General features: G+C 48.3%; 1 protein-coding gene across 50 annotated transcripts in view; it reads left to right on the top strand.

The window, feature by feature from the left end:
- The window catches only part of WFDC1 (WAP four-disulfide core domain 1), a 65579-nt gene extending 51941 nt beyond the window's left edge, over positions 1 to 13638 (top strand). For 28 of the 50 annotated variants that reach the window (XM_081513978.1, XM_081513996.1, XM_081513973.1 and 25 more), the window contains 5 exons: positions 2489 to 2572; positions 3555 to 3695; positions 9815 to 9856; positions 11526 to 11594; positions 13221 to 13638. In XM_081513978.1, the coding sequence (XP_081370104.1) occupies positions 2489 to 2572; positions 3555 to 3695; positions 9815 to 9856; positions 11526 to 11584 (326 nt within the window). In that variant the 3' untranslated portion in view covers positions 11585 to 11594; positions 13221 to 13638. Of the gene's footprint in view, positions 1 to 2488; positions 2573 to 3554; positions 3696 to 9814; positions 9857 to 11525; positions 11599 to 13220 lie in introns of all 50 variants that reach the window. The other 22 variants (XM_081513965.1, XM_081513985.1, XM_081513983.1 and 19 more) reach the window with 3 other exon arrangements.
- The last annotated feature ends 216 nt before the right edge of the window (positions 13639 to 13854 follow it).

Raw genomic sequence — 13854 nt, 5'->3', positions numbered from 1 at the left:
GATCATCTTTGCTCTGGCCTTGTGGCTTTCCTCTGGTTCCTTACTGCCTTGTGGCTTAAGCTTTCTTTACGGCTCAGTCTAGAATATTGTGCTTCATTTGTCTCCTGACTGTTCCCCCGACTTGAAGGTCAGCCCCATGAGGCAGGAAGTTTGATTTGTTTCATTCACTGCTATATCCTCACCATGTAAAAGTTACTCAGTGAAGGGTGGACGAATCAGTGAAAGCCTGGCTCTCACTGGCCAGCAGGAAGAGTCGGCAAAGTATTAGTCATAATAATTATAACAATAATGTTTAGCACACGTTGTCTCGCCCTTGGCACTCTTGACCTTTGGGTTTGGATAATTCTAATTGGGGTGGGGAATGAGGGGCTGACCTGTGTTCATGGGATGTTGAACGGCACCCCTGGCCTCTCCCCACTGGATGGCAGTAGTAGCCCCACCCCCACACTGGGACAACCAAAAACAATCTCTGGACTTTACTAGATGTTTCATCTGGGGGCAAAATCGCTCCACATTGAGAACTGCTTGTCTAACATGACCAAGCAGCTTACACACTTCCTTGCAGTCTGCTTGTAAGTTCCCTTTCCCTCCAAAGCAGACCCTGAGATAACGTCTTGAGTGGAGGGAGTTTATCTAGTAGGTGATACCAGAAAGTTCTAGTTGAAGAGCAGAGAGGCAAGACCCCAGGCTTCCAAGCCTTAAGGGTCTGCACATTTATGGGAAGCCTTGACCAAATTTCAGTATTCCAAAAAGTATATCAAAGTGTGGGCTTCTCTGGCAACTCAGGTGTAAAGAATCCGCCTGCAAGGCAGGAGATGTGGGTTTGATTCCTGGGTTGGGAAGATCCCCTGAGGAGGAAATGGCAACCCACTCCAGTATTCTTGCCTGGAGAATCCCATAGACACAGGAGCTTGGCGGGCTACAGCCCACAGTGTCACAAAGAATCAGACATGACTGAGCACACAGCACACACGTGTTTCCCTATGTAGGATACATTAATACATTTCCTGTTTAGTGAAAGATAGCATTGAAAATATATTTTCTAACATTAAGCCTGAGGTGATGGGAAAAAGGAGGGAAGGAACAGAAGACTGAAATAGAGCTCTGGAACCATGTCACCCCTCTCATTTGGGAGCTGTGAACAGCTGGACTGGTCTGTTGTTTCCATTTCTACACCAAGAGCAACCATTTTATAACCATACTGTACTCTTTTGAAGAAAAAGCTAACCAGCATTTTTACCAGTTTCCATCTACGTGCTCTCAAAGGCACTAGACAGCACATCAGTCTCTTTATTTTGTCGTGTTTTGGAGTCAGACTAAAGCAGAGGCCATAAGCAAATGTGAACCCAAACCAGTTTTATTTGATCTCCAAAGCACTTTAAAAAAAAAATTAATTGCCAACATTTAAAACCGAGTTTATCTTTTTTTTTAAATACAGACTCAAAAGTTTAAGAAAAAGAAAAAGCCACCCAAGGACTTCCCTGGTGGTTCAGTGGTTAAGCATCCAGCTTCCAATGCAGGGAACGTTGTTTTGATTCCTGCTCGGAGAACTAAGATCCCCATGAGGCAGCTAAGCCTGCGCGTCACAGCTGCCGACCCTGTGCACTCTGGAGCCTGTGAGCTGCAGTGAAGCCCCATGTACCACAACCAAGACTCGATGAAGCCAAATAAATTAATAATATTTAAAGCAACAACAACACCCAGAGGCTCTGAGAATGATGGGAATGGCTGGCCAGAGCTGACCAACTGCTGACCCGTTGAGGCAGAACACTCTCCAGTTGGCCGGGGTCCTACCCGGCCTGCCTTTCTCCTTTATGCTACTTCTCTGTCCCCAGAGACATTTGGGTTTTCAATCCCTGTTTGGGAGTTTGAAGACCTTCCAGTCTACTACATGGTCACTCTTCCTGTTAAAAAATGTATTGGTTAGAGAACAGGCTGTAAGGCTGTGACTAAAAGACCCATAAACCAAAGGGGCCCAGCCTATTAAATATTTCCTTCTCCCTTAGTTAAAAGGCCAGAGTTGACAGATGGTCCACAGCAGGCAGGTAGCTCTGCTCCACAGTCACCCAGGGACCCAGGTTCCCTCTGTCTTGTTGCTCCACGTGGTCTAAGTGGCCCCCAGTCTTCAGATTGCAGGAAAGAGAGGGAAGGGGACAGACAGGCATCAATGCAAGGACAAGACAGAAAGATGCATCATCACCTTTGCTCACATCCCATTGGCCAGAACTCAGTTTGCATGGCCATACCTAGCCACAGGAGCTGCTGGGAAATGTAGTCTCCAGCTTGGCTACCCAGTGCCTAGTTGAAACTCAAAAATCTGTTACTGAAGGGAAGCCGTGAATTTTTTCAGGAGAACCACGTTGTTTTGTTTCTCCTTCGGGAGGGTCAGTGTTTCTTCATGAGATGTGAGTTTCCCCATTCCCAGAGGCTGGGACATTTCTCTGCTGCCTGAAGAGGGCATTGATGTAACCTTGCATTATCTTGTCAGTTTTAGACTGGCTAGTACAGCCGAAACCTCGATGGCTTGGGGGAAACGGCTGGCTCCTGGATGGCCCTGAAGAAGTGTTGCAAGGTACCTGCGGGGTGACACCCAACCCGATGGCACAGCCGGGGTCCCCCCTTCTCAGGCTGCCCCCAGAAAACTGAAAACCAGGGGCAGCCTCTGCTCCAGGAGGCTGCTTGTCCTCAGATACCCAGCCCTCTTGAACCATCCCCACCCCCCATGGAAGAGTATGACTGGGGCTTAGCGAAGCTCTCAGAATCCCCAGAACACCATAGGGTTCGACTGTCCCTGGTTCTGGGGCCTCCTCATTGGGTGGAGAATTCAGAAGGAGGGGGGTGGGGTTTTCAGATCCTTAAAATCACCATGTGGGTTCGTTGTTCCCTGCCCATGAGGCTTCCTTGGGGGCAGGGGTGGTGGAGGACAGTTTCTGAAAGGAATGACAGGCAGGCCTGTGGTTCTGGACCACTGCAGGGGTGTGGGTGTGAGTGAACACCTTGCTGTGTGCAGCTGTGCTTTGTGGCTCTGCACACATACACGTGCACCACTGTGTCCGTTAGGGTGAGCAGCTGTTCATGGAGCCCAGTGGCTGTGCTTGCGGCTGTGTCTGAGTATTTGTGCAGCTGTGTTCATGAAGATGTATGTGACTATAGATGTGAAGGTGTATGTACAAGATGTGTTTGTGTGCGTGTGCATGCGGATACAGCTATATGTATGTGTGTATGTGTGTTAGGACTTATGGGGTGGTGCAACTGTATATGTGTATTGGGATTTTGGTGTGTAAACATATGTATATGTGTGACTGTAAACATGAACACGTGTGTTTCAAGGTGTGCAGGTGAATATATATTATGTGTGTCATAATGCGTGTGAGGGCATGTTTGGGGTCATTTCACTTTTAGCTGCCCCCGTGTGCATGTGTGTGTGTGGGTGTGTGTGTGTGTGCAGAGACCCCAGGCACAGCCTGGCATCTGGGTTGCAGATGAGAGGCAGCCCCTCTGCCCCGCTGGGGGCCGCCCCTGAGCCCCCCATGTGTCCCCCCTCCACCCCACAGCAGAGGTCTGCAGCACCACCGAGGACGGGGCCGAGCCGCTCCTCTGCCCCTCAGGCTACGAGTGCCACATCCTGAGCCCGGGTGACCTGGCCGCAGGCATCCCCAACCGTGGGCAGTGCGTCAAGCAGCGCAAGCCGGCAGGTGAGTGCAGACACCAGGCCCCACCTAGCTCTTCCCAGAACTCCCCCATGGGAGACCCGTCCCAGAGGAAACCCCGGCCTCTGAGCCTGTCCCCACCCTGGTCCCCCGCCACGACCCTGCTCCAGGCCACTTGCTCCCTCCTCATCTGCGCAGGATGAGGGCAAAGCCCAGCTCGCCACCTCCTGCCTGGCTCACCTTGGGGTCAGTTGTTTCCAATCTCTGAGCCTCAGTTTCCTTATCTGTAAAATTATATCACTACATGTTGGGTTATGGGGTGATGGAAATCACATGTGTGAAGCCAGAGCCGAGACAAGAGATAAGAGGTGCTCAGTAAACACTGGATAATTTACTTCTATTAATATCTATCTATCCATTATAAACTGCACAATATTTGAGTTGCCTGAGAACCCTTAACTTCCCCCTGCTAGGACCCTTCAGTATGACTTAATTAATATTTGTCTTTGGAGACAAGTCAATAAATAGTTCAGTGAAGGGCCTGAGTAGCGTGGCTTTAGTCTGCATGCTTTTCTCTGGGTTGAGGGGCACGGAAGACAGAGCAGAGGGGGCCTGCTGGGGGGACCTGAAGCCATTCCTGCCTCCTGCGAGGTGTAAGGTCGAGAAGTTAGGCATGGAATTTGCCAGGACTATGTGCAAGGGAAGAATCGGGTAACCTTGTCAAAGTTGAGCTCATTGGAGCTTTGAGAACACATCCTCCAGGCCCACGCCCCCACTTCAGCATCCCTCAGCCCTAATAGCTGAGGACAGCACATCAGTCAAGATCAGAATCGTCACAGTGACCCTGTTGGCCCAGAGAACCCACCACATGCATTTTCTGCCAAAGCATTTCCCCTCTGATTTGAGAATTTTCTTTCTCTGAGGTGTTTCTGGAAAGATGTAGATGTTAAATCTCTTATACATTTAGCATTATCATCATTGTAAACAATATAGTTATGAGGCATGGGACTGTTTCATGTATCGTGGTTCCCAGATTCTGAGCTCAATTTGAGAAAAAAAAAAACGTTGCGTATAAAAGGTTCATAACCAACCAGGAATCAGATTTCTCCCTCATCCCACTTGCTGTTAGGCATGTGAGTGGGTTCTCCAACCAGAGCAGCCACTTAGCCCCTCGCTGCTGCATGTGGCATGTAGCCAGCCTCTTCAGGTCTCACTTTCCTTATCTATAAGCTGGGCTAATAATAGTTACGCTGGGACTTCCCTGGTAGTCCAGTGGTTAGGCCTCCATGCATCCAATGCAGGGGGTGCAGGTTTGAGATCCCTGGGCTGGGAACTAAATTCCCACGTGTTGCGAGGCACAGCCAAAAAAAAAAAAAGTTAAGCTACTTCACAAACTCTTTGAAGAGCCAGTAAGTTAATCCATGTAAACCACGTCTGTAGTTTCTCAAGCACAGATCTGAATCCATTCTGTTGGCCCCACTGCTGTCTATAGACACCTAATTGCACCACAGGTGGACCGGGCCCCCCACTGTCTTCCAGATGCTCAGCCCCAAGGACAGGCCAGCCTATAGGAACCTACTGGAAGGAGCAGCCTTTTCCAGAAGAGAGCTGGTGGGGGCGAGGGCCAGGGGGGCAAGTCAGGAGTCCTCTGAGCTGAAATATCATTTTTATAACCAGAAAGGTCTGGAAATACCGGGCCTTTCTTATTGCCTGATTGCGCTCATTCAGTTACGTGATCTCCAAGACCAGGGTCAGTCAAACAAGTTCAGACTGGTTCTTGAGGAATCAGACCAATTCGAGGAAGACCCACTTGGAGGATGGAGATCAGCAAAGGGACATTCAGGTGACTGCACTGATGGTGCCCAAGGTTGATGGAGGCCCCCATGGGTGCTCCCCCTAACCCCATGGGTGCTCCCCTAAGCCTCAGTGCAAGCCTGCAAAGGGAGAAGTATGACCACAAGCAGTGTCGAGTGTAGTTAAGATTCTAGGCCACATGACATGTATTAGATGAACCTTAAAAACATATTCCAATACACAGTCACATGCTCTCAGTCATGTCCAACTCTTTGCAACCCCATAGACTGTAGCCTGCCAGGATCCTCTGTCCATGGGATTTTCCAGGCAAGAATACTGGAGTGGGTTGCCATTCCCTTCTCCAGGGGATCTTCCCGACCCAGGGATCAAACCTGCATCTTCTCCATTGGCAGGCGAGTTCTTTACCACTGCACCACATGGGAAGCCCCTCCAGTATACAGTAGATGCAGACAAATACCACTTATATGAGGTACCTAGAATCATTGAGTTCATAGAGTCAGAAAGTATACTGGTGGATGCCAGGGGCCAGGGGTGGGGGTGGTATGGGAGCAGGGAGGAGGAGTTAGTATCTAACGGGGACAGAGTTTAGGAAGGAGAAAAATTCGGGAGACGATGATGGTGAGGGCTGCACAACAATGTGAATGTACTTAGTGCCACTGAGCTGTACAGTTAATTATGGTTAAATAGTATGTTTTATAGTATGTGGCTTTTACTAGAATAAAAAAGCATTTAAAAAATAAAATATTTTCTGAAATTGGAAAAAAAAAAGCCCTATAAAATAAAAAAAGACTACAGGCCACTGAAATGGGGCTCAAACCCTGTGGCTTTCTTCCTAGATGACCTTGGGCAGCTAACCTTTCTTAGCCTCAGTTTCTTCATCTGTAAAATGGAGCACTTGGGTTTCCCCACAGTAAGTACTTCTTGGGGTGGTGATGAGGCTTGGATTAGAGAATACTTCTAAAGCCCTCAGGCCTGACAGAGTAGGTCCTCAACAAATATGCGCTGGGGTCACCTGTCTTTGGGAAGAGGGCTGAGCCTGTCCACCTGTTCCCTGCCCAGAGGAACGATCAGAGCCTTCTGTATGGAAATGTAAATAAAATTTCCCCTCATCTCTTCCCCAGAGGGCCGTCACTTGGCAATAATTGTTGGTAATTGTACAGGTCTTTGGAAACATCTTAAATTCCAACAACGTCCCTTGGAGCAACGGTCTCGGGGAGGAGAGGGGCACTCCTATCCCAGGGTAACCTAGGAAGACACCTCTGGTTTTAAGTTTTTTTCTTTTTTTTGAAAAAGACATATATTTGAAGTAATTTCTGACTTACTAAACAGTGACAAGGACAGTCCCTTGGACCCTCCACGATCATTCATTAGTCGTTCCTGTTTTCTTCATCGTACTCTCTGTCTCTCCCCCCAGCCCATACCTTCCCTCCGTATAAATCTGCATGGGTATTTGGGGGCACTATCTGAGAATAAATTACAGCTCTCATGCCCACACCTAAGATGCACGTTTGCTGAGAGCTGGCTGCTACAGGGGGCTGAGGACCATTCTGAGTTCAGTCTGGACCATGACAATGGAGGAGTTCATGTCTTTCTCAAGAGGAAAATGAACATTGACACAGGCAGTAGATCTGACTTCTCAGAGAGCAGAGTTGGGGTCCTCAGTGCATATTTTATTTATTTATTACAATAAATAAAATTATTATTTTATTATTGAAGTCTGGTTGATTTACAATGTGTTAGTTTCAGGTGTACAGCACAGTGATTCAGATATATACATGTATGTTATACATATATATATATATGTATATTCTTTTTCAGGTTGTTCTGCCTTATAGATTATTACTGGCTTGTCCAAAATACTCATTTGGGTTTTCCTGTAATGTCTTAAGGAAAAGCCTGGACTAATATTTTGGCCAACCCGATACAAAGTATTGAGCAGGGTTCCTTGTACCATGCAGTAGGTTCTCGCTGGTTTTCTGTTTTATATATAGAAGTATGTACATGTTAATCCTAAGCTCCTAATTTATACCCCCTCCCCAGTACATCTTCTGAGTGGCTTCCATGACACGCCAAGGTTGATCACCCAAGGGAGATGGGCCTCCACGCTCCCCTCTGACAAGATGACTTCACTAATGCTGCCTGAGAAGGATAACGTGGTCACGCAGTCCTGAGCAGAGGCTCAAATCAATTGATTTCTTTTGTTAAAGTGACACTTTTGGTAAACACACTGGGTGCGAGGAGGGGGTCCATTTAGGCACAGATCACAGTGTCCTTCCCTTGGCATTAGGAACTAGAATCCATTCCCAGGGAGAAGGGAGGAGCAGGAATGTTTCAGAGAGCCTCCGGCCTGGAAAAAATTGTCATTTGCTTGGAAAATTGTTGTAAATAGTAGTCATTGAGATTGCTGATAAACTGTCTGCCAGAGGGTGTGGATTGGCCATTGGTTCTGTCGCCTTGAACAGTAAATGTCAGCGCTGGCTCTGAACACCCTGATGATGGTTAAAATGTCCACAGAACAGAATGATTTTTATTGAGATATGATTGGAATATTAGTTCCAAGTACACAAATATGATTGACCTGGTAGCCATCAGACAAGGCTCATGGGTGGAAGGGGAGGGGTGAGCTGACCAATGGCAATTAAGTGAACCATCTGTATGAGCTGGCCAGATTTCTCCACTCTACCACGTTACATCTCCCCAACTCCCACCAGAAAGTATTTCACTGCTGTGATAGAGGTGGGGACTCTGGAAGGGGGTGGGGTGGTTGACAATCAGCAGTGGGTATTGGGTGGTGGGGATTCTTAGTAATTTGAGACAAATGAAATTACCAAGAGTTGACCACTTGTTTACACACGAAAGTGGCTGTTTTGTATGGTTCCTGTTAATTTTTCGGAGAAGGCAATGGCACCCCACTCCAGTACTCTTGCCTGGAAAATCCCATGGACAGAGGAGCCTGGTAGGCTGCAGTCCATGGGGTCGCTAAGAGTCAGACATGACTGAGCAACTTCACTTTCCCTTTTCACTTTCATGCATTGGAGAAGGAAATGGCAACCCACTCCAGTGTTCTTGCCTGGAGAATCCCAGCGATGGGGGAGCCTGGTGGGCTGCTGTCTATGGAGTCGCACTGAGTCGGACACGACTGAAGCGACTTAGCGCTTAGCGCTGTTAATTTTTGCTGCAAGTCTTATGTTGCCAATGAAAGCATTTCTCTTAATCCTCATGATAACTTAAGAGGTATTGATTTTATGCCCATTTCCTGGTGAGAAAACTGAGGCTCCGAGTGGGTTAGTGAGCAGTGAAGTGAAGTTTCATAACTGAGTTGTTTTGTTTGCAGTAATGACTTTCAAGTCTCTTTTGAACAGACTCAAAAACTGCCGTTTGCTTTCCTTGTGAATGTATTTTGTAATGACATTTGCTGAACAGTGTTTTGGAATTTGCTTCCAGTTCATCTCTTAAGAGAGTGGTTCTCAAACTTTATATTAAAAAAAATACTGAGGGACATCCCTGGTGGTCCAGTGGTTGAAACTCTGCACTGCCACTTGAGGGAGTGTGGGTTTGATCCCTGGTCAAGGAACTAGGAACCCACATGCCGTGTGGCACGGCCAAATCAAAACCAACAACTTAACTTTAAAAAATACTGAGAACCCCACAGAGCCTTGTTTGGGTTCTGGCTATGGATATTTACCATATTCAAAAGTAAAGCTGAGACACTCCAAATATTTGGCTGATTCATGTTGATATAGGGCTTCCCTGGTAGCTCAGCTGGTAAAGAATCCGCCTGCAATGCAGGAGACCCCGGTTCGATTCGCGGGTTGGGAAGATTACCCTGGAGAACTACCCATTCCAATATTCTGGCCTGGAGAATTCCATTGACTGTATCATCCAGGGAGTCACAAAGAGTCCGACATGACTGAGTGACTTCCACAGACACAACACACACAACACATGTTAATATATGGCAAAAACCACCACAATATTGTAATTATTCTCCGATTAAAATAATTAATTTTTTTTAAAGTGACAATGATAAACTCACTATGGGGTGAACAGAAATAGTATTTTTCTTAAAAATGGCTCTGTTTTCCAACATACACACAAAGTGGGCAGAGTGGCATGGTTTTACATATTTGCGGTTGTAATATGTGTATTCAGAGGACTGGATCTTCATGTCTGCGTGTGCATTTGATGGGCTGCAGTGTCACACGTAACATAGCTTCTAAAAAATTCCACCATACACTTGTGAGAGAATGAGAGTGAAAAACACAAATCATTTCTTAGCACGGTTGTGAAAATAGTTTTGACCTCATAAACTCCCTGAAAGGAGCTTAATTCTCTCATTTCTTTTCCAGATGGTCGATTCTTACGACAGAAATTTTACAAAGAATATCCAGGTAGGAGAAGGCCCATTCTTTCCTTACAGAGGGCACTAAAAATGGTGGTGGGCGTTTCTGGGGTGAAGAAGAGAAAGAAGCCCTGTGGGCTGTCCTGAGAGCTCCAGTCTGAAGCTGCTATGAAGGAAAATGGCTGTATTCCACCTGGTGGTTCTTACGCCATCAGCTGGCCCTTTGGGGGTCAGATGCTAGGAGGCTAAGATGCTTCTGTTGTGCAAAATCTCTCCTCCAACCTGAGCAGTCCTCCCCGCAGATGGGAGCCACTCCAGGCTGCAGGCTGGGACTTGGGCAGCGGCTCAGGGATGGCTTATAGGGGACAAAGTGGGAACTAGGATTGGGGAATAAAGGAGACACCCTGTTGTCTGATGGTGGGCAAGAGGACTTACAGCAAACACAGCTTCATGCCAAACATCAGAATGTGGGACTCGACATACAAAAGCTCCTCCTACTTTCATTCAGGGAATTGAAAAATATGGTTGACACCATCCTTCCAGCCAGTCATCCGTCCAGTTATCCACTGATACATCCATTCATGCAACCATCCACCCATCCAGTCTTCCACCCATCCAACCATCCAGTCTTCCATTCAACCATCCAGTCCTCCATCTTTCCATCCATCCATCCCATCTTCTATCCATCCATCCTTCTATCCATCCAGTCTTCCATCCATCCACCCATCTATCCATCCTGTCTTTCACTCATCCACCCATCCATCCATCCATCCAGTCTTCTATCCATCCATCCATCCATCCATCCAGTCTTCCATCCATCTATCCAGTCTTTCATCCATCCACCCATCCATTTCCATCCTGTCTTCCACTCATCCATCCATCCATCCTTCTGTCCATCCAGTGTTCTGCCCATCCACCCAATAATTCATTCAATCATCCATCCATGTGTTCTTCCACTCATCTATTATATTTGTTTTTTAAGAATTGACAGTACATATTTATGAAGGGAAGGGGATGACAGAGGATGAAATGGTTGGATGTCATCACCAACTCAATGGACATGAGTCTGAGCAAGCTCCGGGAGTTGGTGATGGATAGGGAAGCCTGGCGGGCTGCACTCCATGGGGTCGCAAAGAGTCAGACACAACTGAGCAACTGAACAAACTCTTTATTCTGTGCTGGAGGTTGATGCTACGTTTGTGAACATGGCAGATTCAGTCCATGGCATCACGCAGCTAATATCAAGCAGGAAATCACAAAATGAATAAAGTCCAAGTGGTTATTTGGTGACGACAGTGATCAGGACCACTGAGGTCACATTCAGGACACCATGAAAATAGACGGGGATGTCAGGGAAGGCTTCCTGAGGAGGGGACATTGAAGCCCAGTATGAATAATAAGAAACAGTGGGCAGAGGATCAGCAGATGTGAGAACCGTGAGGTTGAAGCAACTCGGCCATCACAGCAGCCGAGCACGTCATGAGCACAGGGTCGGGGTGGGGGGCAGGCAGGGAAATGTCACGAGTTGAGGGCAGACTACACAGGCAGGGGGCCCTGGGGAGGAGGGGGAATGGCTGCAGGTGGGGATTGGGGGACCTTATTTGGGGGAGGAGAGGGGTCAGAGCCAGGCTGAGGTGTTTAGTTAGTTTGGCCACTGAGCTGTGAGCACCTGAGCAGGAATCCACACACCTGCCCTGACTGCCTGATTCTTTCCGCAGAGGGTGCCTCCAAGTATGTGGCAGAACACGGACAAGGACAGCAGAGGAATTTTCAATAAAGCGACAGCGGTGGGTAAGCGGGAGGTGTGATCAGTCAGTGACAGTGGGTGGCTTTGGGCAACCAGGTGTCTGAGGTAGCTTTCATCACGAAGTTGACCGATAGGAGGGCAAGAAAAGGGTTGACCTGTGGGAAGAATGTGAAAATGCCCCTGTAATTTCAAAGTGAACTTGTGAGTACCTTGGGTGTAATCAGCAGTAGAAGTTTCTGGAGCCCGTGACTCTGAACCCAAGGACCAGCCTAGGCTGTGACTGACTTCGCGTTCCTTGGCGAACAGCAGACACGCCCTCTGCTGCCACGTGAACTTGGTTGTCTGTCCCCCTCCCTCTGCCGCGAGGTACTATCCATGGCCAACTCTCAGGCATGAAGCAGGTGCCCTGCGGCTCCACAGTCACTCGTGGAAGTCTCCAGTGCGCAGACGTGGTGCTGGGGGGATGCCATGGATAAATCAGGGCTCCTGTTCTCAGGGGCTGACATCCTCCTAGGAGACTAAACCCATCAACCAGCCGGATAGGCATGGCCTGCAATGGAGTCATGAAGGGGGTTGGACAGACAGGTGATGTGAGGCTGAGTAGGAGGGGACTGCTTCGGGTGAAGGTCAGGAAGGTAAGCAGGTGACATCGGGGCCAGCATCTGACACGGGCACCCAGGCAAAAGGAGCCAGAAGGGCAAAAGTCCCAGGGCAGGAAAGATCTTACTGAAGAGCCCCATGGAGGCCACTGGGGTGGGAACAGAGTGAAGGTAGGGGTGGCCGGCCCCAGAGGTGACCGGGTAAGAAGGCACGGCTATGGTCTCAGGCGTTCTCCAAACTGAGATACAGGTGGATGCTAAGATCCAGTAAAACCTGAACACCCACCCAGCGCTCTGAAAGCTCAAGTTTCTACGTGGTAAACAGCACCCCCTGAAAGCAGGTGATTTACCCCTGAATGTCCTTGAAGGGCAAACATCAGGTTTCAGGTTCCAGAATCTTCAGGTGTGAGTCCTGCAGGAAAAGCCAGAGCCCGTGGGGATTGATGCCAACATGTCTATTACCTGCTGATGACAGAAACAGTCCTTGGAGTGGATCTGACCCACTTGAGTCTGTGAACGTCACATGGGAAAGTGCTGGGACCAGTGGGAAAGAGCAGGACAGTGAGAGACAATGTAGGATGCCTCTTAGGAACCAGCCGGCCAGAACTGGGTTTAAACTCCTGCTCCACCACCAAGTGATCTTAGGCTAATGACTTCCCCTCTCCAAGCCTCAGTTTCCATATCTGTAAAATGGGAGTGATGAGGAGAGATGCATTAGGAACTTAATGAGATGGGAGGGGAGATCAAGATGGCAGAGTAGGAGGACTGGGAGCCCACTTGCCCCCACGAATGCATCAAAAATACATCTGCACATGGAGCAACTCAACTGAAAACACACTGGAAACTGGCAACAAGATTCTAGCACAACCAAGGTTGTAAGGAAGATCCACATGGAGTCAGGTAGGAAGGTGGAACCCAGAGAGACTTAGCAGTGAGTCAAGAATTGAGTATTAGCGGAAGCTGGCATCTTTCTGGTGCTTCTGGTGGGTGAGGCAGAAGTGGATGACACATACTTGTGACCCCATGTTCTTGGGTTCATGTTCATTCCTTCTTTCCTTCCCTTTCAGCCTGTCTGCAAGAACATTCCTCCATTTTCTTCTGAGCCTCAGAAATCATTGGGTAAAAAATAATTTGACCCCTGAGGTCATGCCCAGCCCAAGAGAGCATGACTCCAGCGGTGTTTGGAGGAAGGGCCCCTGGCTCTCAGCCCTGGCGTGGCCTGACCTGGCGGGGTGACTTCATGGGAGCCACTCACTAGCTTCAGGTTCCTGCTCTATCGTCCTGGAAACGAGGCCCTCTTAGTAGTCCCCTTGACCTTGCCACCCCCCAGATCTGCCATGGGAAGAGGTCACTGCCTTTGGAAGCTGTGTGAAGGTCAGTGTCTCGGTTGGCACAGGTTTCGTCCAGGTTTGACTCTGGGAGACATGTACCCATCTCAAATGTTCTCAAGATAAGTCTGCTCATCATAAAATGGAAATGAACTCACCTGCTCATGCATGATTCATAGTTTTAAGCACCTTATGACCTTAAATTGGATGTGCTGGAGCCGTGGAATCTGAGGGTGGGAGGTGGTGGGTGTGATGGGGATGAGCTGTCTGCTCAGCTCTGCTTCTGGACCCTTGGACTATCAGGACCACATGCATACCCTGTTGGTGTGTGTCCCTCTGAAGCAGACCCTGGGAGGAGGATTGGATTTATTGA

This window comes from Giraffa tippelskirchi, chromosome 7 (genome assembly GCF_054371585.1).
Source record: "Giraffa tippelskirchi isolate mGirTip1 chromosome 7, T2T-mGirTip1v1.2.pri, whole genome shotgun sequence".
NCBI classification, from domain to species: Eukaryota; Metazoa; Chordata; class Mammalia; order Artiodactyla; family Giraffidae; genus Giraffa; species Giraffa tippelskirchi.
This window is presented reverse-complemented; position numbering and strand designations above follow the sequence as displayed.